This window comes from Aedes albopictus, chromosome 3, assembly GCF_035046485.1.
Source record: "Aedes albopictus strain Foshan chromosome 3, AalbF5, whole genome shotgun sequence".
NCBI classification, from domain to species: domain Eukaryota; kingdom Metazoa; phylum Arthropoda; class Insecta; order Diptera; family Culicidae; genus Aedes; species Aedes albopictus.
The window spans coordinates 61,490,528-61,517,945 of NC_085138.1; the positions used below are offsets into that span (position 1 = coordinate 61,490,528).

The 27,418-nt window shown below is 41.4% G+C and overlaps 3 protein-coding genes across 4 annotated transcripts; 1 reads left to right on the plus strand and 2 right to left on the minus strand.

The window, feature by feature from the left end:
- The first annotated feature begins 377 nt into the window (after positions 1 to 377).
- On the plus strand, positions 378 to 1,601 carry LOC134289424 (JNK1/MAPK8-associated membrane protein). The gene is made up of 3 exons (XM_062855222.1): positions 378 to 1,107; positions 1,168 to 1,302; positions 1,373 to 1,601. The coding sequence occupies exons 1-3, from the start codon at positions 486 to 488 to the stop codon at positions 1,510 to 1,512; spliced, it is 897 nt and encodes a 298-aa protein (XP_062711206.1). The 5' UTR covers positions 378 to 485; the 3' UTR covers positions 1,513 to 1,601.
- Positions 1,602 to 6,830: 5,229 nt separating this feature from the next.
- Positions 6,831 to 7,331, minus strand: LOC134290209 (uncharacterized). The gene has a single exon (XM_062857280.1). It carries the CDS (start codon positions 7,329 to 7,331, stop codon positions 6,831 to 6,833), a length of 501 nt encoding a protein of 166 aa, XP_062713264.1.
- A 6,465-nt stretch (positions 7,332 to 13,796) lies between these two features.
- Positions 13,797 to 27,049, minus strand: LOC134290006 (protein scarlet-like). 2 transcript variants are annotated; one of them, XM_062856914.1, is made up of 6 exons: positions 26,574 to 27,049; positions 14,860 to 15,728; positions 14,569 to 14,796; positions 14,268 to 14,509; positions 14,104 to 14,204; positions 13,797 to 14,042 (listed from the first exon to the last, which is right to left on the minus strand). In XM_062856914.1, the coding sequence occupies exons 1-6, from the start codon at positions 26,812 to 26,814 to the stop codon at positions 13,870 to 13,872; spliced, it is 1,854 nt and encodes a 617-aa protein (XP_062712898.1). In that variant the 5' UTR covers positions 26,815 to 27,049; the 3' UTR covers positions 13,797 to 13,869. The 2 variants fall into 2 exon arrangements, with proteins under 2 accessions (XP_062712898.1, XP_062712899.1); XM_062856915.1 differs by having other exon boundaries at positions 13,800 to 14,042; positions 26,674 to 26,810.
- Positions 27,050 to 27,418: the final 369 nt, after the last annotated feature.

Genomic DNA, 27,418 nt, shown 5'->3' on the forward strand with positions numbered 1-27,418 from the left:
TTTGTATGGGAGCGATTTCTCGAATCACACCTCGTCGCATTTTGTACTGGACGGAGCTGTCAAGCAGTTGCCCAACTGTCAAAAGGTGATTTCAAAAAATTTCTTTGAAATTGATTTTAGGTACCAAAATAGAGTTCTAAAAATCTGAAAAAAATCATAGCGACTCAGAAAAAGGTGCTCTTTTGTTTAAAAATAAAAAAAAAACATTGATTTTTTCTTAATTTAAAAACCCAATTTCTCAGAGTTATTCTTGTTTGCACATTGTCTTGCCCCTAGCCCCTCTCCCTAGAGCGTTACGTAATTTGTGGACGGCGCCTTAGTTTTGTTTCCTAATGATCGCCCTTCAGAAAAATATGCACAATGTCAAAGAAACAGAACATAAACAAAATTCTCAAAACAAAACGGTGTTTGCAAAGTTTTTTATTGAAAATGAAGATTTTCAGATGGATTTATTCGTAAACTAATCGGTTCTCCTCAGTGAAACTATGCTAAAAGCAGTGGAAAAGTGTCCGGGCTTGTACTGCGGCCGGACGCTGTTGGAAAATGCATCGTACAGTGACTGTGGTGCTTGTATGCGGGGCTTCCGGGTCGACAAGCAGTACATTTGCTCGCCCTGCCAGAACGACCTCAGCGAGTACGACTGGCTCTATCTGGGCTTTATGGCCATCCTACCGCTGATCATCCACTGGTTCTGTATCGATCTGAACCGGCAAAACCAGCGCAAATTCACCAAGGGGGAAATGATTCTGCACGCGAGCGCCTGCATCGAGGTACTGCTGTCGGCGTTCTTAACCATTCTCTTCACGGATCCCGTCTGGGAGTTGCGGATCAATTCCTGTGGCGTCCGAGTGCTGTCCGATTGGTACACGCTGTTTCACAATCCGACACCGAACTACGAGACGACGCTGTACTGCACCCAGGAGGCGGTTTACCCGCTGCAGACGATGATCTTCGTGTTCTATCTGTTCTGCGTTACGTTCATGATAATCATAAGGCCGGTGCTGAACGCGAGAGCCTTGCCCGTTTGCGGGAAGATGGCCGTGTATTACGCACTGTATATCTTCCCGATACTTTCGCTGCTGCATGCAGTGGCCGGTGGTCTTATTTGTATGTATATTTTGGACCCTTGCTTATATTAATATTGTTCACATGAATCCGTCTTTCCAGATTACCTGTTCCCCTATCTCAGCATTGTAATCTCGGTGGTATCGAATGCATTGCATTTCTCGTTCAAACTGGACCAGACGATGAGGTCTTTGCTGGAAAATTCAGTCACACAGATGCGCAATGTGACTATTATTCGTAAGTATCATCATCGTTACGTTACCTAATCAAGGATTTTGGTTTTAAACAAATCTGGATACCATTTTAGTGGGACATTGGCTATTGCTGGCGTATGGAATTATTTCGATTCGTTTCGAAATTTCTTATTTCTCCCTGTTGCTTGTGCCCGTTCCGGCACTATTTTACATCTTTACCGCCAAGTACACCGATCCGGATAATTTTAAGTAAATTCCACAATTTAGAACTGTAGCCCTAAATATGTTTTAATTAGTTATCCAAGAACACTGTGTGATAATTTATTGCTATTTCCTTTAGAACAGTCTATTATTTTCGTAGATGATGTTTCACAAAGGCCCGTAAATTTATCACGTTAAAACCGCCCAGCAATAAAATGTGTACCTACGTGCATAATTTTCAAACTAGTTCTTGCGTCCACAAATTCGTTGAATTTGCAAAAAATCTTGCACGGGAATCTTGCTTGGTTTACTTGTGTCCTTCGTAAACTAAAACATACATGCTCTTTATATCAAAAAATCTGATTTTGTGAATGTATCACTGTTACACATGTTTGGTGTTGTCTGCAAATTATGCACATGTTTTTTACCCTACTTACATTTTCTATACATACGTTTTAATCATAGGGGTCATTCGCGTCTTTGGTAAAAATTATCAAGAATTTTTTTGGGAACTCTGTTACAAGTTTCATCGAAAATTTCTACGGCGATTCTTTTGAGAAATTGTCAGGTAATTCCTTTGGAAACTTCATTGATCAGTTCTCGGCAATGCTTCAGCGATGGCTTTGCGAAATTCTTCAGAATATTTTTTCTACGGAAAATTCGTTTGAAAAATCCTCTGGTAATTAATTTCGGAATAACTTATTTTGAAAATGCATTTGGCGAATTTCCTGTAAGCTACCCCATGGAAACCTTTCAATGTGGTGGACAATTACGGCGGAGTAGATTTAGACCGGATAACGATAATATTTCAGTCGAAATTCGGGCACGGGAAAACAAACAACTCGACGCGTGTACTCTCGAAACAATTCTGTTTTATTCTCTTCTTTATTGCTCTCCACCACTCTCACACAGTCGTATATTGTACGTGCAGTTGAAACCCGGAATTTTCGACTAGCGAAGTTGGATTTTTCTCCAAATCCGTGCGTCGGACCTAACTTCGGAAGTGGTGCGCTGTATAGCGGACCAGGTTTGCTATACAGCGCACCACTTCCGAAGTTAGGTCCGACTCACGGATTTGGAGAAAAATCCAACTTCGCTAGTCGAAAACTCCGATTTTCAACTAAATTGAGAATACACGAAGGGTAGGTCGTCACCACACTACCCCCCTCCTAGTTACACCATAAACCTCACTCGATGTCCCGATGGTGTAACTAAAGTCTTTTGATCTCCTTGTTGATCTGTCAAGGGCTCTTGCGACAGATGTGCTGGTTTCAATCGATCGATAGAAATCCTTTGTGCTTTTCCTTTGATCAAAACATCCATGAACTTGTTTTCTCGGTGTAGAACTTCGTATGGACCATCGTAGGGTTTCTGCAAAGGCTTTTCTACAGCGTCGAATCGCACAAACACATGAGTGGATTTCATCAATTGTTTGTTAATGAAGAATCTCTTCTTAGAATGGTTTGTTGTCTCAACAGGTCTGAGACTATCGAAGACGTTATGCAGCCTCTTGGAGAAGTCTGTGCGATCGTTACATTCCTTTGGTGCATCAAAGAACTCACCTGGTATGCGCAGTCCTTGGCCGTACACTAGGTCAGCAGCGGAACATTTCATGTCCTCTCGATGAGCCGTTCGGAGTCCGAGCAATATCATTGGCAATCTGAAGTACCAGTTCTTCGAATCGACGCATGTGATAGCTGCTTTCAGTTGCCTGTGGAATCGCTCTACCAGACCGTTCGCCTGAGGGTGGTAGGCGGTTGTTCGACAGTGCGAGGCACCAAGTATGGTTGACAGTTCCCTAAATACCTCGGATTCAAACTGCCGACCTTGATCCGATGTGATGAATTCCGGGCAACCAAACCGCGAAATCCACTGTGAACATAAAGCTGTTGCTACGGAATGGGCGGTCATGTCGACTAACGGTACAGCTTCAGGCCATTTCGTGAAGCGATCCACTATTGTGAGTAGATAGGAGTACCCATTCGACTGCGGTAGCGGTCCAACCAAATCTATGTGGATATGGTTAAAGCGAGATTTGGGTAATTCAAAAGAGCCAAATGGTGATGTAGTATGGCGATGAATCTTTGATCTTTGACATGGAATGCACGTTTTAACAAATTTAGTAATGTCAGTATTCATATGTGGCCATACAAACCGTTCAGAAACCAACTTTCGAGTTGCACGGATACCAGAATGTGAAATTCCGTGCATATGAACCAATATTGTGTGTCGATGCTGTTTCGGAACAAATAGTCGACTTACATTGGTAGAAGAGTCGCAATACAACGGTTTCGTACTCCCATCTAGTCTTTTAGGCTCCAGGCGTAGGGAAGTGTGTTTAGACTTAATGATGTCCTTCAGTTCGTCATCATTTTCTTGGTCGATAGCGATTACCTTGTAATCCACCGGCGACGGGCAACTGATTGCAGCCATTCTTGATAGAACATCGGCGGTTACGTTCTCTTTTCCACTAACGTGTCGAATATCAGTGGTAAACTGCGAAATGTACTGTAAAGCTCGTTCCTCGTGATGTAACCGACACGTCGAATTCGACGTGAGGGCGTGCGTCAAAGGGTTATGATCGGTGTATATCATGAGTCGTCGCCCTTCCAAAAGGTACCTGAAGTACTTCACAGCCATTTTTATGGCCATCAGTTCCCGTCCGAAAGTGGAATAGTTTCGCTGCGCTGCTGTGAATTTCTCCGAATAGAATCCCAAAGGCTGCCAACATCCGTTCGAAAATTGTTGCAAAACGGCGCCAGCCGCAGTGTTGGAGGCGTCTACCATCAGCCCTAGTGGCTTCTCGGGATCTGGATAGTACAGGAGAGTCGCTTCAGCAAGTGCATGTTTGCAATCATCGAATGCCGTTTGAGCTGCGTCGTTCCAAATGATTTTCCTACACGCTAACCCTCAGTTACCCAGATTGGTGTCAAAGCGACCCAGACTGAGCAAAACTGCAGTTACTCTAAACTGAGTAAAGGCACCTTTACTCAAATCTGGGTTACCGATGTTGGTGGCAAAATCTGGGTAAACGATACCCAGCTCCTCCGGGGCCTTGATTTTGTTAATTTATTTTCAATTTAGATTTTAAATAAAAAGCTCTTAATTTCCATGTGCTGTTCACTTACCTGATGCTGGAAAACAGTTCCCCGGAATAATTCCACTGTTTTCCCGTCATTTATCGGCATATTTTTCGCGAAAACATTCATAGTTTTCAGCGTTCTCCTGACCGCTGCCCTAGGGGCAAGACACTGTGCAATCCGGAGCAACTCTGAGCAATCCTGAGTAACTCTTTTTGCTCGAATCCATTCAGAAACGTCTCTACGAAGCGGGAAATCAGGCAAGACTGCTTGATTTTTCACTGATATCTGGCAACACTTCAGGAAAACCAGAGTGATCCAGAGCAATCCTGAGGAATTCTGAGCAACACTTCGATAACAGAGTTACTCTCGCTGTATCTGTCCTGCCCCTAGCCGCTGCCATATTCTCAAGCTGAAAAGTGACAAAGTGCCGATTACCCAGATCTTTACCCAAATTCAACGAATCTGGGTTTTCGGGTTACCCGGATTATGACAACTGCTAACAACATGAAAATCCGGGTCGAATCGACCCAGTCGATGGGTAGTTTCAGGTTAGCGTGTAGTATCATTTTTCTTGTTTTCGGGAATTAATGCCCTCAGCGGTGCTTGCATGTCGGTAGCTTGTTGAATAAAACGCTTGTATCCGTTTACAAGGGCCAGAAATCGACGTAATTCCTTAACAGTTTCCGGTCGCTCGAAGTTTGCCACAGCCGCAACACGTTCTGGAACAGGTCGTACACCGTCTTTGTTGATAATATATCCGATAAACTCGACTTCTTCTTGAGCGAATTTGCATTTTTGCAAATTGATAACAAGTCCGTTGGATTTGAGCCGTTCAAAGACTATGCGCAAATGTTCAGCGTGTTCTTCGGGGGAAGCCGAAGCGATACATATGTCATCTATAAAGACAACGACGAAATCGAGGTCCCCGAAGAGCTTGTGCATGAATCTTTGGAATGTTTGTCCCGCATTGCATAGTCCAAACTGCATTCGGGTGAACTCAAATATTGTGCGTTTAGCACTAAATTGATTTCCGAAAAAACTTCATCGACTTCCGCTGCCTTTCCTATGCGTTAAACATAACGTCGGAAGTAGTGCGCTGTACAGTAAATCTGGTTTTCTATACAGCGCACTACTTCCGACGTTATGTTTAACGCATAGGAAAGGCAGCGGAAGTCGATGAAGTTTTTTCGGAAATCAATTTAGTGCTAAACGCACAATAAGCCGAACGGGGTAATGACTGCAGTTTTGGGTATGTCATCTGGTTCAACAGGAATTTGATGGTAAGCTCTCTCTAAATCTAATGTAGTGTAAATTGACTTACCATGGAACGAGTTCAGTAGGTCGTGTACGTGTGGAACGGGATACTTATCCGGGGTGGTTACATGATTTAGTCGTCGATAATCACCCACAAAGCGAAGTTGTCCACTCTTTTTGGGCACACAGTGTAGTGGACTAGCCCAGCAGCTGCTCGAACGGCGACAAATCCCCAATTCCATCATTAACTGAAATTCCTGTTGAGCGGCTTTCATTTTATCCGGAGGTAAACGTCGGGCTTTACTAGCCACTGGCGGCCCTTTCGTCACTATGTGGTGCGTGACATTGTGACTTACCTCCATACGCATCGTGGAAGGGCGAGTTAATTCCGGAAACTCCTCCAACAACTTTCGGAAAGGATGATGATAATCAACGGTTGTTACGCCAAACACAGCTGGAGAAACCATTCCACCTGTTGTTGTCAGCTTCGTAGTTTGGTCGATAATGCGCCTATTTTTGAGGTCAACAGCCAATCCAAAAAACGACAGAAAATCCGCTCCGATAATCGCAGTTGAGACGTCAGCCACCAGGAAACTCCAGGAAAATCTTCGACGTAATCCGAGATCAACGTACAAAAAACGGGATTCGTAAGTCTTGATGCTCGTGTTGTTGGCTGCATGAAGTACGAAATTGCTTGGGGGATTCTGTTTATCCTTCAGCGAGGCTGGCACAATCGACACATCCGATCCCGTGTCGATCAAAAAGCGAATGTTGTTGGTGTCGTCACGAATTAGCAAACGGCGGCTTTGATTAGCACCCACCCCTGCCGTACGAGATGGGCAGTTTGCTAGTTTTTTGAAAATTGCTGGAATCCGCAAGGCGAACGACACTGACGTGCTCGGTTGCCATACTTTCGATGGTACCAACATGTTTCCGTTTGGTCTGATGAACGGCGGGCGCGCGAACTGGAACGACTCCGGCCTCTTCCGGTTGACTTCAGCTTACGAATTTCGGCGGTAAGATAAGCAATCTGCTAATTTAATTCCTCCTGGCCCGGGACTGCTGCTGCTGTTGGCGGCGCCGGTACAGTCGCCGCTGCTACGTGGGAAAACGTTGAGTCCAACATTTTGTCGGCCATCTCCGCCAGCTTGGAAAGAGTACCATCATGAATCGCGAGCACAGATCGAACATTTGGCGGAAGCCTTTGGATGAACAACATTTTCATAAGATTGTCATCAACTCGCAAGCCGGCCGCCAGGTCCTGCATTTTCGCAAGTAAATGCGTTGGCTTCATGTCTCCCAGATCGCAGGAATTGAGCAATTTTTCCATCTTCGCTTGAGGTGACATTTCGAAGCGCCGCAGAAGTCTTTCCTTGATAGCGTCGTACTTGTTCGCTTGCGGCGGGTTTGCCACGAGATCGGAGATGTGACACAAAACTGTTTGGTCCACCTTGGCGATAATATGATAGAACCTGGTTTCATCTCGGGTCACACCTGCCAGGACGAACTGGGCCTCTGCTTGTGCGAACCACATCGCGGGGTCCGTCTTCCAGAAGTCCGGCAATTTTACAGCTACGGACGCCGTAGTCGCTGTCGCCGTCGTCGTCTATGCTGTCATTGCTGCCGGCGTCGCCACCGTCGGCGTCGTGCCTTCGGACGTCATGGTTTGCACAGCGCGAAAGAAAGAATCAAGATGGCGATTTTTCTTCTGTCCGAATGCCGATTCGATTTGGTCCGTTTTACCGCAAAACACGCGAGGAAATTCAGAATTTCCGACTTTCGATTGTACGCTCGGGGTCACCAATGTGGTGGACAATTACGGCGGAGTAGATTTAGACAGGATAACGATAATATTTCAGTCGAAATTCGGGCACGGGAAAACAAACAACTCGACGCGTGTACTCTCGAAACAATTCTGTTTTATTCTCTTCTTTATTGCTCTCCACCACTCTCACACAGTCGTATACACGAAGGGTAGGTCGTCACCACATTACCTTTGGCGGAAATTTTTTTGGCTAATCCTTTGGAAATCCTTTTAGCCATTTTTATTGGATTTGATCCTAAAATTCCTATAAGATTATTTTTGGGGTTTTCTTGGACAATTTTTTTGAAAACTCATTCGGAAATTTCAGCAATTTCTTTGGAAGTTTCATCGGCAGTCCTTTTGCTAATACACCTGACAATTACTTTTATAATTCTTTCAATAGTTCCTTTTGAAATTCATTCGGCAGGTATTTTGAAAATTCCTTAGTTAATTAGTAAATTGAGGCGGTAGTTTCAGAAAATTTCTCCGTGATTTCCTTAGAAAATTCCTTTGGTAATTACCCTGACAATTTCATTTCATAATTCCTTACGGAATTCCTTCTATTGTTACTTTTGAGATTCTATGAGATACACTCACAAATCACACCAGTGGAATTTTTGTTTTTTCATTTGTCACTGTTCTTGGGCGAATTTCTGTGAGAATTCTTGAAAAAAAATCTTACACTTTCTTTATTCCTGAAGGGAAATTGGGAGGAATTCCTTTAGAATTTTGAATAAATTCTTTGTAGAATTCCTAAAGCAATCTCTGGAAGAAGCCCAAAAGTAATCCTCTGTAGAGCTCTTGGAGAAATTATTGAATAAATTAAGCAAAGAATGCTTTATCCAATTGATGAAACCTTCACAGAGGTTCCTAACATGATCTTTGAAGAAATTCCGAAAGATTTTTTTGAAGAAATATTTAAGAAATTCTTGGAAAAAAGCCCGTATCAATTTTTGAAGCGACTCTAAATCCTGAAGAAATGCTTGACTGAGATGCTTGATGACAACTAAGAATGATGATTCAAAAGGTTTTTCGAAAGAATTTCTAAGGAGTCTGATCAAATGTCGCTATGGAAATTTTCAGAAGTTCTTAGAAGAATGCCAACAAAAATTCCTGAAGAAATCCTTGGGAAACTCCTAGAGTAGATGGATATTAAAGAATCCGTTTGAAGAAATCCAGAAGGATTTCTCGAAAGAGTTCTTACAGAAGTTCCTCTAAGAATTTTCTTAGAGGAACTTTTGAAGGATCTTTGGAGGATTTTTTAAAATGATTATCCATGAATTCTTTTGAAATTTTTTGAAGGATTTCTAGGATGAAACTTTTTAGAAAATTTAAAAAAAAAACTCTGAAAAGTCCTTGCAGAAATTTTCCAAGGATGTTTTTTTTTTCAAAAAACGTTGCAGTAATTTTTGAAAGAATCCTTGGAGGAATTTCAAAAGGAGTCCTTGGAAGAAATTCTTAAGAAATCTTCAAAGTATCGCCAAGATGAGATGGATGCTTGAGGAAAAGCCAAGATAAATTCTTAGATAAATCAATGGAGTAATGCTTTACTTCTGTGGAAAAATCCTTTAGGGGATATTTGGAGGATCTCCTGAAAGAAACTATGGAGGAATGTTTGAAGAAATTCAAGAAGGACTTCTCTTCCTCTGATGTAATTTCTTGGAAAAATATCTGGTACAGAAAAATCATTGGAGTATTTGTTGTAGTGATTTTTTTCTAGAATTTTTAAATTTTCTGAAATTAAGATAAACAAATATTTCGAGAAATGAACACCTTCGCAAATATGGAACCGTTCTTTCCATTTCCAGGGAAAGGTGGAAACACTATTTTCCTGGGCTCTACAACGGGGTTCGAGTAGTGAGAATTCAACTCACTCATCCAATCCCGTCGTATGTGACCATCGGCGATGACGTCACGATGGTCACGTATCCGAGTCAACCAAAGACGAAAAAACCTCATCCACGAAACTTTAACATCACACCGCAAGCCAACGCGATAAAGACCGGCAAAACATACGCTCTTGCAGAAGCCGACTTCCCCCCGCTGGATGCTCCGCAGCCACAACGTTCATCGTTTAAGAACAATGATAGCTCCAAACGAATGCCGAAAAGTACTGGAGGTACAATACCCACACAACCCGAACACGTAGATGCTCATAACAACACAGACAATAGCGAGCCTGAATCAACCGACAGTGAATCCGACGAACAAGTGGCAAGCAAGCGACGGCTGTCATCTGATAGGAAAGAGAACACTCCAAAACGTAAAATGCGGAACCAGAGTTGCCAGATTGACGGATCAGAGGATAGTGTAGCGAGTGAGGATATCGATATTACGGCAGTTCAATCAACCGATTTTTCTCCGGTGCAAACACGGAGTAAGAAAAACAAATTAGGTAAAAATAAATAAAATTATGTACTGTATGTTAAAATTCAAGAGATGAACCAGCCTAGGGCTGAAAATCTCTATAATAAAGACATAAAAAAAAAAAAATATTTCGAGAAATACTCGATGGAGCCTTTGCAAGAATCTTTTGAAGTACTTTTGAAAACATCCTCAGAGACAACACTGTAAGAATACCTAAAAGAGTGTTTAGAGAAATGTTGAATGACATCCTTGCATTAATCACTTGAAAGATTCTTGAAGACAAATTATTATTCAAGGAAGATTTTTTCAAAGAAAACGGTAAAGCAATCTTTGAAGGAATTCCTAAAGGATTACTTGATGCAATTCCTAAATAAATTGTTAAAAAAAAATTCGACATGTTTCTTAGAAAAAAATCTCACGCTCATTGATGGAACTCCGAGATGTATCCTTGCAAAAATCTCCGAAGAAATTCACAAAGGAATACTGAAAATAATTTTCAACCTTCCGTCAGTCAGTGGGCCACCACTGCCAGCATCACGCTAATGCTGAGTCAAGAATTTTTTTTAACGTTTTGTACAGAATACAACGGCGTGATTATTTAAGAGTTAGAAGAAGAGATTTATCATTATAAAATATGTATAACTGTAATTTTCATGGGGCCCACAAATTTGGTTCCGCGCCGGGCCCTCAAATCCCTAGCTACGCCACTGATCAGAATGTACGAACACATTCACCCCAAAGGATTCCTGCACAAATTCTCTCAAGGGGTCTTAAAGAAATTCCTGCAATGCTTCCAGCAGAAATTTCTCCACAGAAATCTATAATATTTTTTTTTGCAAATTAACATCAACGAATTTGAGAGAAATTCTTTGGGGTTTATGCCATTGACTTCTTTGAAAAATAATGAGGAACTCCTGCAAGAATCCTTCTTGGAGAAGTCGAAAAGAATCCTTGGAGAAATTCCTTAAGGTTCATCTGAAGGATTCGTTGAAGGACTTCATGACATAATCCTTGAAGGACTTTATGAAGGGATCTAAAGAGGTATTCCTGAAGGAATTCGTAAAAAATAATCCTAAAAGGAATTTTTAAAGAATTCCTTGATAAATATTTAAAGAAATTCCTGAAGAACCAAAATCAATGCTTATAAGAATTCCTGAAGCAACCCATGAAAAAAGTTCTGATGTAAATCTTAGAGGATTTTTTGTATAAGTCATTGAAGTAACTACATAATCCCGAAGGCAAGGTAAGTGTTTACCTTGTCCGAAGGAATTCTCACAGAAACACTTCAAGGAATACTTGGAAAAAAATACTTAATGAAATCGTTGGATACGTTGATTGCACTTATTTTTCATATGAAAGCAAAAAAAACGACAAACTATTGTTAATACGGTTTTTACCTGACATGTGTTCAGATATTACTTTTTATAATTGCGGCCCCTGAATTTCGGCTGCTATCTTAAGCTAAGTCAACAACTACAGTGTATCAAACAATGAATTAAAACTGCATCGGCTGTTTTCCTATTCTCCGCATCGACCAATGTGGCGCTAGCTTCTATGCGCGAAAAATCGCTAAAAGTAAATCGCAAAAATATTGTATGGCGAATAGCATCTAAAGGCAAATTTATCGAGGTGGAATACATTATTCGAAAAAATATTTGGTAGTGGTTGTGCACAATGGTGACTACTATTAAGCCTACCAAATATTTTTTCAGTAAATGCTTTCTAGTTCAAGTAATTCAAGTTTAGATGCTTTTCATCATACAAAATAAAATTGATTTACTTCTGCTGATCAACTGTGGGTGTGTGCCAAGCGGGTAGTCCATTGTCCGTAGAGCAATCTTTTTGTCAAAATAATTTTTTATTCAAATGCTTATAACTTTTTTATAAGTCAATCAAAAACGCTGAAATTTTGACCAATCATGAATCATATATTAATGCTCCATTGGTGAAATTTTGAGCGAGATCGAATAAGATTTCTGAAAGTTTTAGAACTTATAGTAAAACTTATAAGATTTTTGAACACATTTTTAAAACATTTTAACTCTCTATAATGTACTCGATTTAACTTTTTCAATTTTTTTTGTTACAGCTTAAACCTAAGGCTTTCATATGGAGCTACGTTTGAGGTTTTGAGGTCCTGTATAAAATATTACATTAAGAGAGTTTGAAAAAGTTGAAAACACTTGGCACTTTTATTGATCAAAATATAATAAATTAACCAAATAATACTCTGAACATATACAGATTTTTCATACTTTTTGTAGTGAATGGTCAAAACAATCGTCTTTTGATTTGTACTGCAAAAATAGCTGAATAGTGTACCATTACATTGCAATAATTGAAAGAGAAAGTGAACAAAGAGAGCCTCTCAATTGCAGATAGGACCTATTGAAATGTTTGGCCTGAATTAATGCTGCAATATGTAAATTGTTTTTAAACTACATGAGGTGTAGTCTCTGCACTTTTGAATGCAGTTAAAACACCATTAAACATAATTTCAATTTTCGCCAATTTATTTCAGTTGCAAGGTTGTGTGCATACTTTTTAAAGTGTGCAGTGGTTTGACGTTTGCGGAACAGGTCTTCTTTGTTCCGCCAGGTTGGATGATTTCTCTGGATAAGAAATATTACTGTGTATCGTTCTCAAAGTCCTCTGCAAAGTGATCCTTAACCAGATACAGGAGAAGATTGACGCAACTCTCCGACGGCAGCAAGCAGGTTTCTGTGCCGGATGATCCTGTGTGGACCATATTGTCACGGTCCGTATAATACTGGAGCAAATCACTGAATTCCAAGAGTCTCTCTACCTGGTGTTCATTGATTACGAAAAAGCTTTCGACCGTCTCAATCACTTAAACATGTGGGAAGCCCTCAGGCGCAAGAGTGTCCCTGAGAAAATCATCGGCCTCATTGAAGCACAGTACAGGGCATTTTCGTGCAGAGTACTGCACAACGGTGTTTTGTCCGATCCCATCCGGGTGGTTGCTGGAGTAGTGAGGGCAAGGATGTATACTATCACCGCTACTGTTCCTCATCGTAATCGACGAGATCCTGGTTGGTGCGATTGACCGTAAACCAAATCGTGATTTGCTGTGACATCCTATTACCATGGAGCACCTGAATGACTTTGAATTGATTGATGACGTTGCTCTCTTAGCTCAACGGCGCTCTGATATGCAGAGCAAGCTCGATGATCTTGCCAATCCCTCTTCAGCGGCAGGTCTTACCATTAGCGTCAACAAAACCAAATCGTTGGTTGTAAACTTGGTCAACCCTTCCAGCTTTACGGTAGCTGGGCAATCAGTGGAGATTGTTGAAAGCTTCCAATGTTTTGGTAGTCAAATGGCGGCCGATAGCGGAACCAAGATCGACATAGGTGCACGGATCAAGAAGGCGTGGGCTGCTTTTGCGAGTTTAAGAAATGTATGGAAAAACAACCAAATCAGTCGACGCACCAAAACCCGAATTTTCAACTCGAACGTGAAATCTGTGCTGCTATACGCCAGTGAAACCTGGTATGTATCAGTGAAGAACACCCAAAGGCTGCGCAGGTCTTCATCAATCGATGCCTGCAGTATATAATTCGTGCATGGTGGCCTCACAATTGGGTTTCCAACGTGGAGCTCCATCGTCGATGTCATCAAAAGCCGATAGCGACAGAAATTCGGGAGCGATAGTGGAGATGAGACCGTCACACTCTACGCAGGGGCCTGGCCACAGGTCAAGACGATGGAGATCTGTCATTTCGTTTTCGACCCTCTGCACCACCATGGGTACTCAGGACTGAAACTAACAAACTAACTTAGAATTAATAGTAATCTACTTATACTTTTTTTTTAACTTTTTGAACTTGAACAATATTTTTTTTTTTAATTACACACGTTTTCTTTGAAGTCTCTTTATTAAGACTTTGAAGCCCGCTTATGTAAAAATAGCAAAGCTAAACCGTGATACAGGAAATACTGAACAATCAGCGCGATAAAATCCAACGGCAAATGCTGGCGGCCGAATGAATACTGTTGAAGAACGTCATCTCCATCGTGTAGACAGGCTCTGTCGGGTATTCCTTCGCAATCTGAAATTTGATAGATGCCATGTCAGACTTGGGAGTTTAGTGATTACATACATAGGCTTACCCAAATAATCGATTCCATCCCACTGAGCAACGGAGATGGCTTCGCTAGCAAACATCATCCACGATATGAAGGGCATCCAGCGAAGCACCTTCGGTATGGTCCTGAAAAAATTACATTCCAATCATTGTTCAGACGAAGGTATTATACACCCTATCGATTCGTACCATATCCGAATGAAGATTCCGGACGTTATCATCAGAATGTAATCGAAGGGAACTAGGTAGGACATAGCCATCGGAACGGAGGAGAACATTGTGGAGAAAAAGCATCCGCACGCCATGGAGACGTTCATGACCAAGGTACAAGCGGCCACGGTGCAAACAAGTCCTAGTAGAGTAGGTCGAAGATGTGCCAGGTAGTACACTATCAGGATGAACGTTGTGGACTCAAGCAGGACAAACGGAAGCTGAAATTAAAAAGGAGAATCGGTGCTGATAACTTGACATTCATTCATACGTTACTCACCATGGCCACAATCTGGGCGATGTAGAACTGCGCCGTTCCATACAGGTTCGCCTTACGTTCTCGCAGAAACAACGGAAAGGATTCCGGAAATACCGACAAAACGGCATACATCGGCAGAAAGGTATTCTCCGAAACGATTAGAAAGATAATTCCCTGCACGGCTTGAGCTCCGCTTTGGCTCAGGTCAATTGTGCTGGAAAAGCACAGTCCTACCAAAATGGCGATAACCTAGGAATACGAAAGTAATTGGGATGATTCCTTTGATTTCTGCATTGGAGTGCTAGATTTTACAAGCCTTTGTGCCAGTTTCATGTACTGCAGTTGTGGATTTCGATGAGAACAGAGAAAGTTCCTTCTGATCAAACAATTCAACGTGTAGAACCAGTTGTTTCGCAGATGAGATTCGCTCGTTTCAAATGATGATCTGTAGCCATATTCCGACAACAGAATTTCGGAGCTTATGAGCAACTTCTGTTGATGGTAGACGTCGCTGCGTTCATATTGGTCGCATATCGATTCGGGTCGCACTCGATTTGAAGTATTCCTACAACTCGAAAGGCAGCCGATGAAGTACTCAGCAGTTGTGCAATGCTCTGGCCGAACCACCCCCAATCGATCGAAGAACCGTATCGCTTCATGGGGCCTTCCCATGAATGCTGTCCGCCCGTTCGAGAGCAGGATCACGCTGTCGAACATGTAGAACAATTCGTCCGACGGTTGATGGATAGTGCACATGACCGATGTTCCGGATCGTGTCAATCTTCGCATCATCTGCACCACTTGGCTAGCGTTGTACGAATCCAGTCCGGTTGTAGGTTCGTCACAGAACAGTATCTTCGGATGGGAAAGCAATTCTACTGCGAAGGCAAGACGCTTTCTTTCGCCACCGGAGATGGTCTTTCGTACGCCGACTTGGCCGATTCGGGTGTGGTAGGATTGCAGTAGGTTTGTTTGAATTAACAGGTCGTTAATCAAAACGTGTTTCCGGTGAGTAGACATCGAGGGTCCCAGTTTTAGATTGGCCATGAGGTGCATATGCTCGCCAACTGTTAGCTCCCCGCCGAATAGCTCATCTTGGTAGATGATTCCGCTGATGTTGTACATGTAGGGACCGGTTCTGTTGCCGTTAAGTCGAATTTCGCCTGTTGTGGTGATGTCCGCTGGAATGGAAGGAGCATTGAGTAATTTATTGTTATTTTTACTTTATCGGAAATAGGTTTGGCTTTGCAGTCTTGTTTTGTTGGAACAAACTATTTAATTTTGTCCGACTTTTCGACACCGGGTTCAGTGTCTTCTTCATGGAAAAATTACTTTGTTTTCCCTGAAGAAGACACCGAACCCGGTGTTGAAACGTCGGCCAAAATTAAATAGTTTGTTCCAATAAAACAAGACTGCAAAGCGGAACCTATTTCCAAACTTGAATCACAGTCGAACCAACTGTAGTATTCCAATAATACATCTGGTTTCGGTGGTAATCTGAACAATAATGACGTTTATTCCCTCTTCTCTAGTTATACACATTTCACAGCCTACTACATCTCTCCTTATCTTTAATGAAGAATTAATTAGTACATTAATCATAAACTAAAGGCTAGACGTTTGATTTTATCATCACAAGATGTCTGACTTGTTTACTTTTGGATATTGTTTGCTCCTTCAACTACTGTTAATGTTCCTGTTCCTTTTGATTCCTTTGTGGTCAATCACAGATGATCTTCCTGTCATTAAATGCATGGATGAATAATTCATTCTTCTGAATCTGTTGGGGAAGAAGTTTTAGTAAATAGGACACAATAACATTATATATCAATTGTTTGCTTGTGCAATATACTTATCCATGGTTGTTTTTCTTCTCGCCCTTATAAAAGTAAACAATGTAAAATAGAATATGATTAGTATTATTTGTCATTTTTCACAATGCTTCTTCGGATTTTCTCCGTGACATGTATGTTTTACTGTCACATGTATTTTAAAAGCAATGCATAGTAATTCTAACATCACGTATCATATCATTATGGTACTGATTCAACATTTAGCTTGACTAGCCAATCTTTTAAATTTTCATATACATATATTTTTTTTTAATTTTATGAAACGGATTTGATTTGTTTAATGCTGTGGTTTTATTCTATTGGTTTTATTCCTGCGGTTCTTTCCTGAACCGGACCGAATATTCCACGATCTCGTTTCATTCTTGTTACAGAAATGGACCAGGATTATTCCTCTTCATTTCATATCATAGTAGACCGGAATCGGTTTTCCTTTTACTATCTTAACCCAGGAGCGGACCGGACGATCTGTTTTATTCCTTCATTCCATACTAGGAATGGACCGAATTTCCACAATCTCCCTTCGTTCCTTTTACAGAAACGGACCGAGATTTTCGAATCTCCTTCGTTTCATATGGAGATGTAGACCGGAATCAGTGTTCCCTTTACTCTCTACTATTCAGCTAGGAGCGGACTGGATGATTTATGTTATTCCTTCATTTCATTCTAGAAATGGACTGAATTTCCATAAATTTCCCTACGTTCCTTTTACAGAAACGGACCAGGATAAAATCTATCCTCTACGTTTCTTATGGAGAAGTAGACCGGAATTACTTTAAGTATTCCCTTTACTCTCTACTTTTGAACTAGGAGCGGACTAGACGATTTATTATTCCTTCAATTCGTTGCAGAATTGGGCCGAATGAATGTATAATCTCCCTACGTTCCTTTTACAGAAACGGACTAGGATTTTTCTATCCTCTACGTTTCATTTGGAGAAGAAGACCGGAATGAATCGACTATTCCCTTTACTCTCTGCTTATTATGCGTTAACGAAATTTGACCCGCACCTTTATTTTTATAGTTCATATAATTTCACCATTGTATTTATCCGTGGCATCATGTAACGTGAAATTTTAAATCAATTTTAAAGACACAGTTGTACATGTGACCAACCAATGCAGAACAAAACAGGTAAGCCATGTAGCGATGTTGTTTTAATATAGCAAAACATTGTACATTTGTAAATAGTGTATACTATCTATCTAGGCTCAATAATCTTCAACCATATTTACAAATATGGTGAACTTTTTTTTTAGGAAATTACATCTTCGTTTATCAATTGTTATATTTCGAGGATATTCGAAACATTCAAATCGTTCTCACCGCGTCGGGAAAGCCAATGATACAGTTCAGCAGGATTGGTCTAATTTAATTTTCGCAATGCTGGTTTTATTTGATTAATTAAAATGTTTGATGTTACTTGATATGAAATCTTTGACATTTATTTAATGGAGAAGTACGTTACTACTTTTCAAGTTTTGAAATTCTGCATATAATTGTATACCATAAAACACTATCCAGGAATATAATGTTACCAACAAATTCATTAACTTAATAATGATCTAGACGTCCAAATTATGAATTTATCATATTTTTTTATAGATTGTTTTGCAAGAGGCTTAGTATTATCTCTTTATAATTTTTTTTTAATCAGAAGGATAATGCAAATTAATAAAGCTTTATTCACGTTTCCTTTTCTTTTATGCAAAATAAACTAGATTTAAATAGGGTATCCTCGCATTTTATGAATCGGTGAACCAACTGAATCATTGTCATTGTTCTATAAATTCCAAAATGATCATAGTTGGATTTTTTTTAATCGATAAGTTTCGATGCCATTACTTTCTAGATTGTGTATAGCATATTTTTTTTTCAGCCAATGAACTATGATAAGAATGCATTTTTCTGGTGTAATTGTCTAAAATACGCAATCAAAATCTAATAATGATGCCGAGTGTTCATAATTTAATCGTTCCACCTCGCATTTTTCCGACCACATGCATCTAGTATCATCAAACATTATGGCTTGAAATGTTTTTTCAATGTTTAGTGCGAGAGAGGAACCAAAAAGAGAAAGAAGTATTTTTAACTTTTTATTGAATATTATTTGAGTCTATGCTTTTGGTAGCGAATGAAAGGCGGCTTCTCGCAAGATCGATGGTGTATGCTTTATGGTAACTTCCAAATGTACAAGTTATAATATTCATTAATTTACCATTGGAATAGCATTTTCATTTATCAGGCTATGTTGTTATGCGAAATATTTATTTAGGCATTAATGTTTGTCTAATGATCCATCGTTTTAACTTGTAATGCGGTAATTTCAATCCAATATCTTGAATTTGCATAACTAATACCCGACATATCATTTACCAATTTAACTATATGAACAATTGCTCGCAATCAATACACTCATTTTCATATTTGCTCAGCATAAGAAACTTCAGAAAATAATCCACATTAACGAATCCCAATTTTGTTACACTGTTGAAAATGCTTTGACATCCATGTGCACAACAGAACATGTGCTCGATGAACAAATTGAGATTTGAAATTATGAAAAGAAATCCACGTACTCCGGTGAGACTCGAACTCACGACTCCCAATTCGCTAGACGGGCGCTTCTATTCCTTCAAGCTACGGAGTCACTCGACTATCTCCGTCGCCAGCAGGCCTAGAACTGAACTCGATTCCACAATCGCACATGGTTATCTTCTTTTCACAATCCAAACCCCCTTCGGATGGGATTAGATGAACATCTAACACATTGTCTGTTGTGCACATGTATGTCAAAGCGGGAGAGGAAGTTATTTTTAATTGTCGAGAGCTTCGGGCACTGCCTTCCAATCACTTATTGGTATGGCAATTAGTGTGCAGTCGGACTCTCGACGGGTCGGTCCTCGGCCGACCGAATACGGTAAGGGTGACCGTAGCACCTTACAAATGTCAATTTCTTGATTTTGCTTTGGCTGACCAAGCCATGTGGGAAATTACACTGTTGAAAATGCTTTGACATCCATGTGCACAACAGAACATGTGCTCGATGAACAAATTGAGATTTGAAATTATGAAAAGAAATCCACGTACTCCGGTGAGACTCGAACTCACGACTCCCAATTCGCTAGACGGGCGCTTCTATTCCTTCAAGCTACGGAGTCACTCGACTATCTCCGTCGCCAGCAGGCCTAGAACTGAACTCGATTCCACAATCGCACATGGTTATCTTCTTTTCACAATCCAAACCCCCTTCGGATGGGATTAGATGAACATCTAACACATTGTCTGTTGTGCACATGTATGTCAAAGCGGGAGAGGAAGTTATTTTTAATTGTCGAGAGCTTCGGGCACTGCCTTCCAATCACTTATTGGTATGGCAATTAGTGTGCAGTCGGACTCTCGACGGGTCGGTCCTCGGCCGACCGAATACGGTAAGGGTGACCGTAGCACCTTACAAATGTCAATTTCTTGATTTTGCTTTGGCTGACCAAGCCATGTGGGAAATTACACTGTTGAAAATGCTTTGACATCCATGTGCACAACAGAACATGTGCTCGATGAACAAATTGAGATTTGAAATTATGAAAAGAAATCCACGTACTCCGGTGAGACTCGAACTCACGACTCCCAATTCGCTAGACGGGCGCTTCTTTGTTGCTGTTTTAATTTGAGCAAAAGATCATAGCAATCATGAAAATATCACATCACGAAAAACTTCAAATGACAACCGATCATTAATTGTTGTTTTGGTTATCTTAAATCCATCATTTGTGTTTTGTACAGCACACTCAAATTCTCTCGCTTGTAATTATCACCGTGCTTGTGATAAAAGCAATAGCGCTGCATCAGGATGCATGTTAAATGTAATTGACGATTTCCAATGTGGATCAGCAATGTATGTATCAGTGCAGTAATCACCTGTTTTACCGGACTGGAGAGTACATATTTAAACATTAATGTAGTAATAGTTACCGAACACCCACAATTAGTAGATTCAAAATGGGCTGTTTCAATCCTGCGCACCATGATATCCTAATTCCACTCTTCGTCCGGATGTTTGTTGTGGTCTTCAGGGTTTTCTCAATATGTGCAATTGGTTCGCGATCACTCAGGCGTTTCTTAGACTCCACCTCGTCTTTGATTACTACAGTATTCGAATACGCTCTTTTTCCTCCAGAAGTTGTTCATCCTCAGTCGCCAATGTAGTATTCCAATAATACATCTGGTTTCGGTGGTAATCTGAACAATAATGACGTTTATTCCCTCTTCTCTAGTTATACACATTTCACAGCCTACTACACCAACATAACAAATTATTACTTTATTATAGAGATTTTCAGCCCTAGGCTGCAGGTGAGAGCCCTAACGGCGGAGGCGACCCTCCAGTGTAAAAACCTGGACGAGATCACCGACGCAGAGGAGCTCAGTGCAGCTCAGCAGCAGTGCGAGGTAGATGCACCAAGTGCATCGATCCACTTGCGAAAGGGTCCGGCAGGCACGCAGATCGTCATGATCAAGCTCTTCATAGGTTCTTTCGAGCAACCAGTACGGCTTCCGGAAGGGGAGGTCCACCGTAGACGCTATCTTGTCGGTTACAAAAACAGCCGAGAAAGCACTCGAGCCTAAGAGGAGGGGAATTCGCTTTTGCGCGGTAGTGACTCTGGATGTAAGGAATGCATTTAATAGCGCCAGCTGGTCTGCTATTGCCGATGCGCTCTTGCGTCTGATACCGGAGTACCTGTACAAGATTCTCGGAAGTTACTTTCAGAATCGTGTACTCGTCTACGACACGGAGGTGGGTCGGAAGTGCTTTCACATAACCTCAGGAGTCCCGCAAGGTTCCATCCTGGGTCCGGTGTTATGGAATGTCATGTACGACGAGGTGTTGAGGTTAGAGTACCCAGTGGGAGTGGTGATTGTCGGATTTGCCGACGACATTACGCTTGAAGTCTACGGTGAAACGATCGAGGAGGTAAAGTTGACTACCAACCACTCGATCAAGGTTGTGGAGGCGGTGATGCGGTCCAGGAAACTGGAGCTGGCTCACCACAAGACAAAGGTGACGGTTGTTAATAACCTGAAGTCGGAGCAGCAGACGGAGATCAGTGTAGGAGAGTGCACTATCCTGTCAAAGCGCTCCGTCAAACACTTGGGCGTGATGATCGACGATAAGCTTACTTTCGGTAGCCACGTCGATTATGCCTGTAAAAGAGCCTCCACAGCTATTGCGGCACTGTCCCGGATGATGTCCAATAGCTCTGCGGTGTACGCCAGTAAGCGCAAGCCTCTGGCTAGTGTTGCTACGTCCATACTTAGGTATGGCGGCCAGGCGTGGGGCACCGCGCTAAGTACTAAATGCTACCGACGGAAGCTGGAAAGTACTTAGAGGCTTATGTGCCTGAGGGTTGCGAGCTCATACCGTACCATGTCACACGACGCTCTCTGCGTCATTACTGGTATGGTGCCTATCAGCATTCTTATCAGTGAGGTGGACCCATAGGTTGATACCGAGGGTAGATAGTTGGATTAATAGGCGCCATGGGAAAGTTACATTCCACCTGACACAGGTCCTTACAGGTCATGGTTGCTTCCGACAGTATCTACACCGTTTCGGGCATGCGGATTCTCCCGAATGCTCAGTGGGCAATGGTGTAGAGGAAACGGTGGAACACGTTTTGTTCGTGTGCCCGCGTTTTCGCACAATGCGTGACCGTATGCTTGCCACATGCGGGGAGGACACAAACCCGGACAACTTGGTCCAGAGGATGTGTAGGGATGAGTTTGGCTGGAACGCCGTTTCAACGGCTATCACCCATATCGTCTGGGAGCTACAGAGGAGGTGGCGCGTGGACTCGGAGAATGGCTAGTTCAGATGCAGTACAAGAGGTGGTTCAGGGGTTCGGAGTCGGCTTCGTAGGTCATACCGGTGCCCTGCGGTCGAGATCGACCCTTACAACGATTAAGTGGCCACGGAGAGGAAGTCCCGGTAGCGGTGCTGTGGTGGCGTCGGTCTACTGGGTTGGATCCGAGCCCGCGGTTGGAAAGGGGTCCCCGACAAGAGTCGGGGCAGGTGGAGACCCTGCTGTCAGCAACCTTCTGGTGCAGCTGATAGGGCCTGAAAGGTAGTGATACCCTTGCCTTCAGCAGGTCAGATCGGGTTGCACGTGGGCATCAGTTCTTGATGTCTGCAAAGCAGTTGGGCGCGGGCGGGGTTTACCTTGCCCGCCTTCCGAGGACAAAGGGAGTGGCGAGGACCACTCGGGAAACTGACTAAGCGCCAGCATGTTACCGTGATGGACTCTCCAGAGCGAGTCATCGATGTTTGTTGCTGCTAGGCTACGCAGCTAACCTTGAGGGTGCGATGTGCACTAGCCCCTCTCTGAAGCAATACATTCTTGGTGGTTCCGGAGAGACGTAGGGTTTGGCGACCATAGGAATGGTTTAGTGGGTACGAGGAGAGAGTAATCCTGGCTTTTACTTTTGTTGAAGGAGACGGCCTCAGACCTACACTACCCTAACCTTCTGTTAGGGTGTCTGTTGAGCAGATTATCCCCCTATGGTTTAGAAGGAAAAAAAAGCTCTTCGTAGGAGAGGTGAACAAGGCGACTGCAGTCGACAAGATCAAAGTAGGCTGGTCAGTGCAGTGGCGTGCTTCAAGTGTTTCGAGTAAGGACACAAGTCGTGGGCGTGCAAAGGCCCCGAAGGAGCAAACTCTGCAGGAAATGCGGAGCGGAAGGCCACATCGCTAGGGAGAGTAAATTAGAACCAACATGTCTGATTTGCACGGCAAACAAGGATCACATGACGGGCGGACCTAAATGTCAAGGCACGCGAGGAGGTTGAATCAACCGACGATAATGCAGGTTACACAGCTAAACCTGAACCACTGTGAAGCTGCACAATAGTTGCTGTGGCAGTCAGTCTCGGATTCAAGTACAGACATCTCTAAAGTAGTATGTCAGCATAAGGAAAACTTGTGATAATTATAATAATAATTATAATCATAGGATCAGGAACTCTTTGGTTTGGCGAACCTATTTTGAGCACCTTGGTCTTGCACAAAGTACCCAAAAATGGCCTCCAGCTCAGATGTTCCCGGGCCCTACATTTATCTCCTTTAGCGAAAAAGTGATTGGTCATTGTTCAGTCAGTGTGTGTAGTGACCGCTCGGCAGCTGGAGGCCAGATTTGCGCGCGCGTTGCCTTCGGTACCCCGATTTAGTTTTTTTTCCATTTGCTTTTTGCGCTTTTTGGTACGGTTGATGGCAGAGGAAGAAGACCCGGCTTCAGTCAGTGTGTGTAGTGACGGCTCGGCAACTAGAGGCCGGATTCGCGCACGCGTTGCCTTCGGTGCTCCGATTTTTTTTCGTTTCGCATTTTTGGTTCGATTGATGGCAGGCGATTATCCGGTGAGTTTGTTCCTTGTTATTCTCTTTCTATGGATTCTACATCAATTATTATATTAATACAATTTTATACCATATGTTTATAATATTCTCTTTTCAAATATTTTTTCATTGACTTTGTATAGTTCGTCACCATGAGTGTCGACTTGGATTTTTGTTCCATTTTGTCACTGTTCGGGATGGCATTTTACAAACTATCTCTTCTTTTTATTGAATTTCATTTTTTTTTGTCCAATCTCTTAACGACATACTGTTTTTCTATGTATCTGTCCATGTATATTTGTTGTATGTATTTTTATGAATAAATATTGAGCGATCACCTTACGTGGGTGGTCAACTGTTTGCTTTCCGCGTGAAGCGAGCAATAGCGCATCAGATTGCATGTTTTGACACGTCTTTTGTTGTAAATCTTGAGTGTCCACCTGACGCGGGTGGCTGATTGTTTACTTTCCGAGCGGAGTGAGCAATAGCACTTAAGTTTGTATGTATTGTCGCGTCTTTAATAGTAAATATTAAACGATCACCTGACGTGGGTGGTCGATTGTTTGCTTTCCGCGTGATGCGAACAATAGCACTTTGTTGCTTCATTTGTAGTAAATATTGAGCAACCACCTGACGAGGGTGGTTGGTTGTTTGCTTGCCGCGTGAAGCGAACGACATCACTGCAGTTTGCACGGCATACTGCAACTCCAAAAGGTCATATTACTTATCGAAGTGAATCCTGACCCAACGATACCTGCCCTACTAACAATCACTCCTTCCTGCAGCCTTTGGTGGAGACGTGCGGTAAACGCCTACTTTCACATAACAAAGGTTGCTATTAACATTCCTTCACTCTTCCAACCTGACTGCAAGGACGTGGCCGGCGCCGTTATTGTACTGTTAAAGAGAGCCTCTGAAGCGTGCACAGTGAGAATGTTGACCACTCCCAGTCAATTATTCAGTTGATTCATAGTGCAACTGTCATTGGTTCGAGTCAATGACGGAGTAGCAACCATAGATATGTGCAGTCAGTCTAAGCTAAGCTAGCTTTAGCGAAAAAGTGATTGGTCATCTACCAGATTTGTTTTCATATTTGATTTGCGTTATTTGTATCAAATGAAATTCATGATACATTATTGTGTTCCTATGCTGATCACTTCGGTCTATAGAATATGTAAGGTAGCGAACCACTTGGGCAGCGGCCGATATTTTGGGCACTCTTCGCTTTAACTCAGTCAATTCTAAACCAATTGACTTGAAATTTTGTACACGGCTAGATACTATACGTATATCATCGCGTTCCAAAAATTGTGTCAATTGGTTCAAAAGTGGCTGAGTTATAGCAGAAAAGTGCCCAAAATAGGACCCCTGCCGAGATGGTTCCACTTCCCTATGTACAACATGATTTGGTTCAGTACGCTTGACTGAAACAACAACCAATAAAGATTAAGAGTACATTCACTTTTGTGTTTTTTTTTTCATTTCTAGCAAATTTCCCGATGATAACAGCGAATGATTAGTTGTGAGGTAATGGGGGACAATTCCAGTAGCGAGTTGCTTATCCGTGCCCTATGTCAACGCTTTGTTAATTGAGACTGTTTTTTTGCTGACTGAGACAAATAAGACATTATGAATAAGCGAATAATTGAAAATACGAATACTATATGAGATATCTAAAGCTCTGAAAAAAATTGGAAAATGTGGAATATTCAGTCAAGTTACACCTTTCTCATTCTTCTCCTATATCTTGTACTTCAAAATCAGTTCACACACAAACATTCTCGAGTAGATTTTGTTGAGATTCATTATTATACAACGAAAAAAACTTGATCTGTCTCAAAACCGGATTTATGTGTTTCTGACACACCGAGCTACACCTCAATTTATTCAGCAAAATAAGCAATTTTGTTTTTTTTTTTACCGCAAGCTGTTAGGCATTTTTAAGGTTACACACGGTACAATATCAAATTAACTAAGCAAACAAATTATGCAAAATATTTAATTTTTCCGAATCAAATTTGAAAGCATTTTAAGTTATCGCTTAACTTGTGTGCAACTTTTAGAGTCTGATTTATATTGCATATATTGTACGTAATATTAAATGATCAAATATGATATGGTAATATATTGCATAAATCGACCAATTTACCCTTTGATTACTTAAAAAAATGCATCCCTATTGGCTTGAAGTAAAAAAAAAGCCCAACATCGCATATTTTGCCCTATAAATGGAGGTATAGCTCGAAATTGTAACGTGCTGGAGCTAATAGAGGTCCAAATTCGGATTCAGCGACCCGAAATCTGTCAGACACATAAGTTAAAAGAAAAAAAAAGTTCACATTCGAAATCAAAAAATATGTTTCACTGTGTTATCAGATCAATAATGCATGTATGCAATTTATGAATGAACAACCAATCACGTGATAATACGTTTTTTGTTTGCTTTACTACTTCACTACTCCACAAAAAATGCTATTTCCGTTCTTGTCTAGATTGATAACCTTCATTACTGCATTCACGTCATATTTAAAATTCATTCTTCGGTAGCGATGGCATTCCTTGCATTTGTTATGCAAATGTGTCTTATCACTTTTCAGTCTCACTCGTCTTCCAAATGTTCTATAAAAATATTTCTAATTTCGAACATTGATCTTGTTTGGGTCATTCTATTCAACACTCTAGACAATTTTTACAAAACATATCAAAGTCATAAAAGAACTTAAATGTAAAAAATACAAAGTGAGTTAACAACAATATATTCTAAGTAAATGAGTTTCTAAACTACTCACCTGAGCTCCGATGGGCCAACGCTGCCATCAGAGTACTCTTGCCGGCCCCACTGGGTCCCATTAGAGCCACCAGGCTCCCCGGAAGCAATGTACCGCTTACATTATGCACAATTGTAGTCCAGCTGCTTCGTGTTTGGCTGCTAATGGTCAAATTTTGCCACACTAATGTAACGGTATCGCCACTACTGGTGCTAACTATCTCCTTCTCTATCGATTCTGATAGTCTGGTTGGTGCATCCATTACACTTCCGAACGAGAACAACGTGCACAACAACGATACTTAAGCGCTTAGATTATTAAGAACTTGGACTGGAGCTATTTCAAAATTTGAACGCTTGCTTCACTGTCGGTTGCCACAATCCTACTGGAGCATTATCAGTTATTCTCCTTCAATTTTCGGAAACCTGATTATCACTAAAAAAGTTTTTCTTCATCGTACAAAAATGTTGGGATTGTTTTCTGTGAGATGCCAACGTTATCTTCAATGTTTTGAACGAGAGCATAGTACTGGGCGTGGTTGAAACATTGTACTTGCCACAACTAAAGAAACAAAAACAAAAAAAAAGGTTTTCCGCCATTCTACTCCAACGAAATTAGACCATTCTAACGTTTATGTGATATCCTTTAGCTACATTTTTAACACAGCTGTTGAAAATTTTCATTTAGATAGCGTAATGAACATACTGCATTATTATAGTGACAGAACAATTTATAATTAGGTTTTAAATAAAAAAAAATGTTGGTTTTCGAATTTTGTACGAAACAGCATTTTTTTCCCACTACATATTTTTTTCAGATTTTAAAACTTTGTTTTGGTACCTAAAATTAATTTCATATTACTTTTT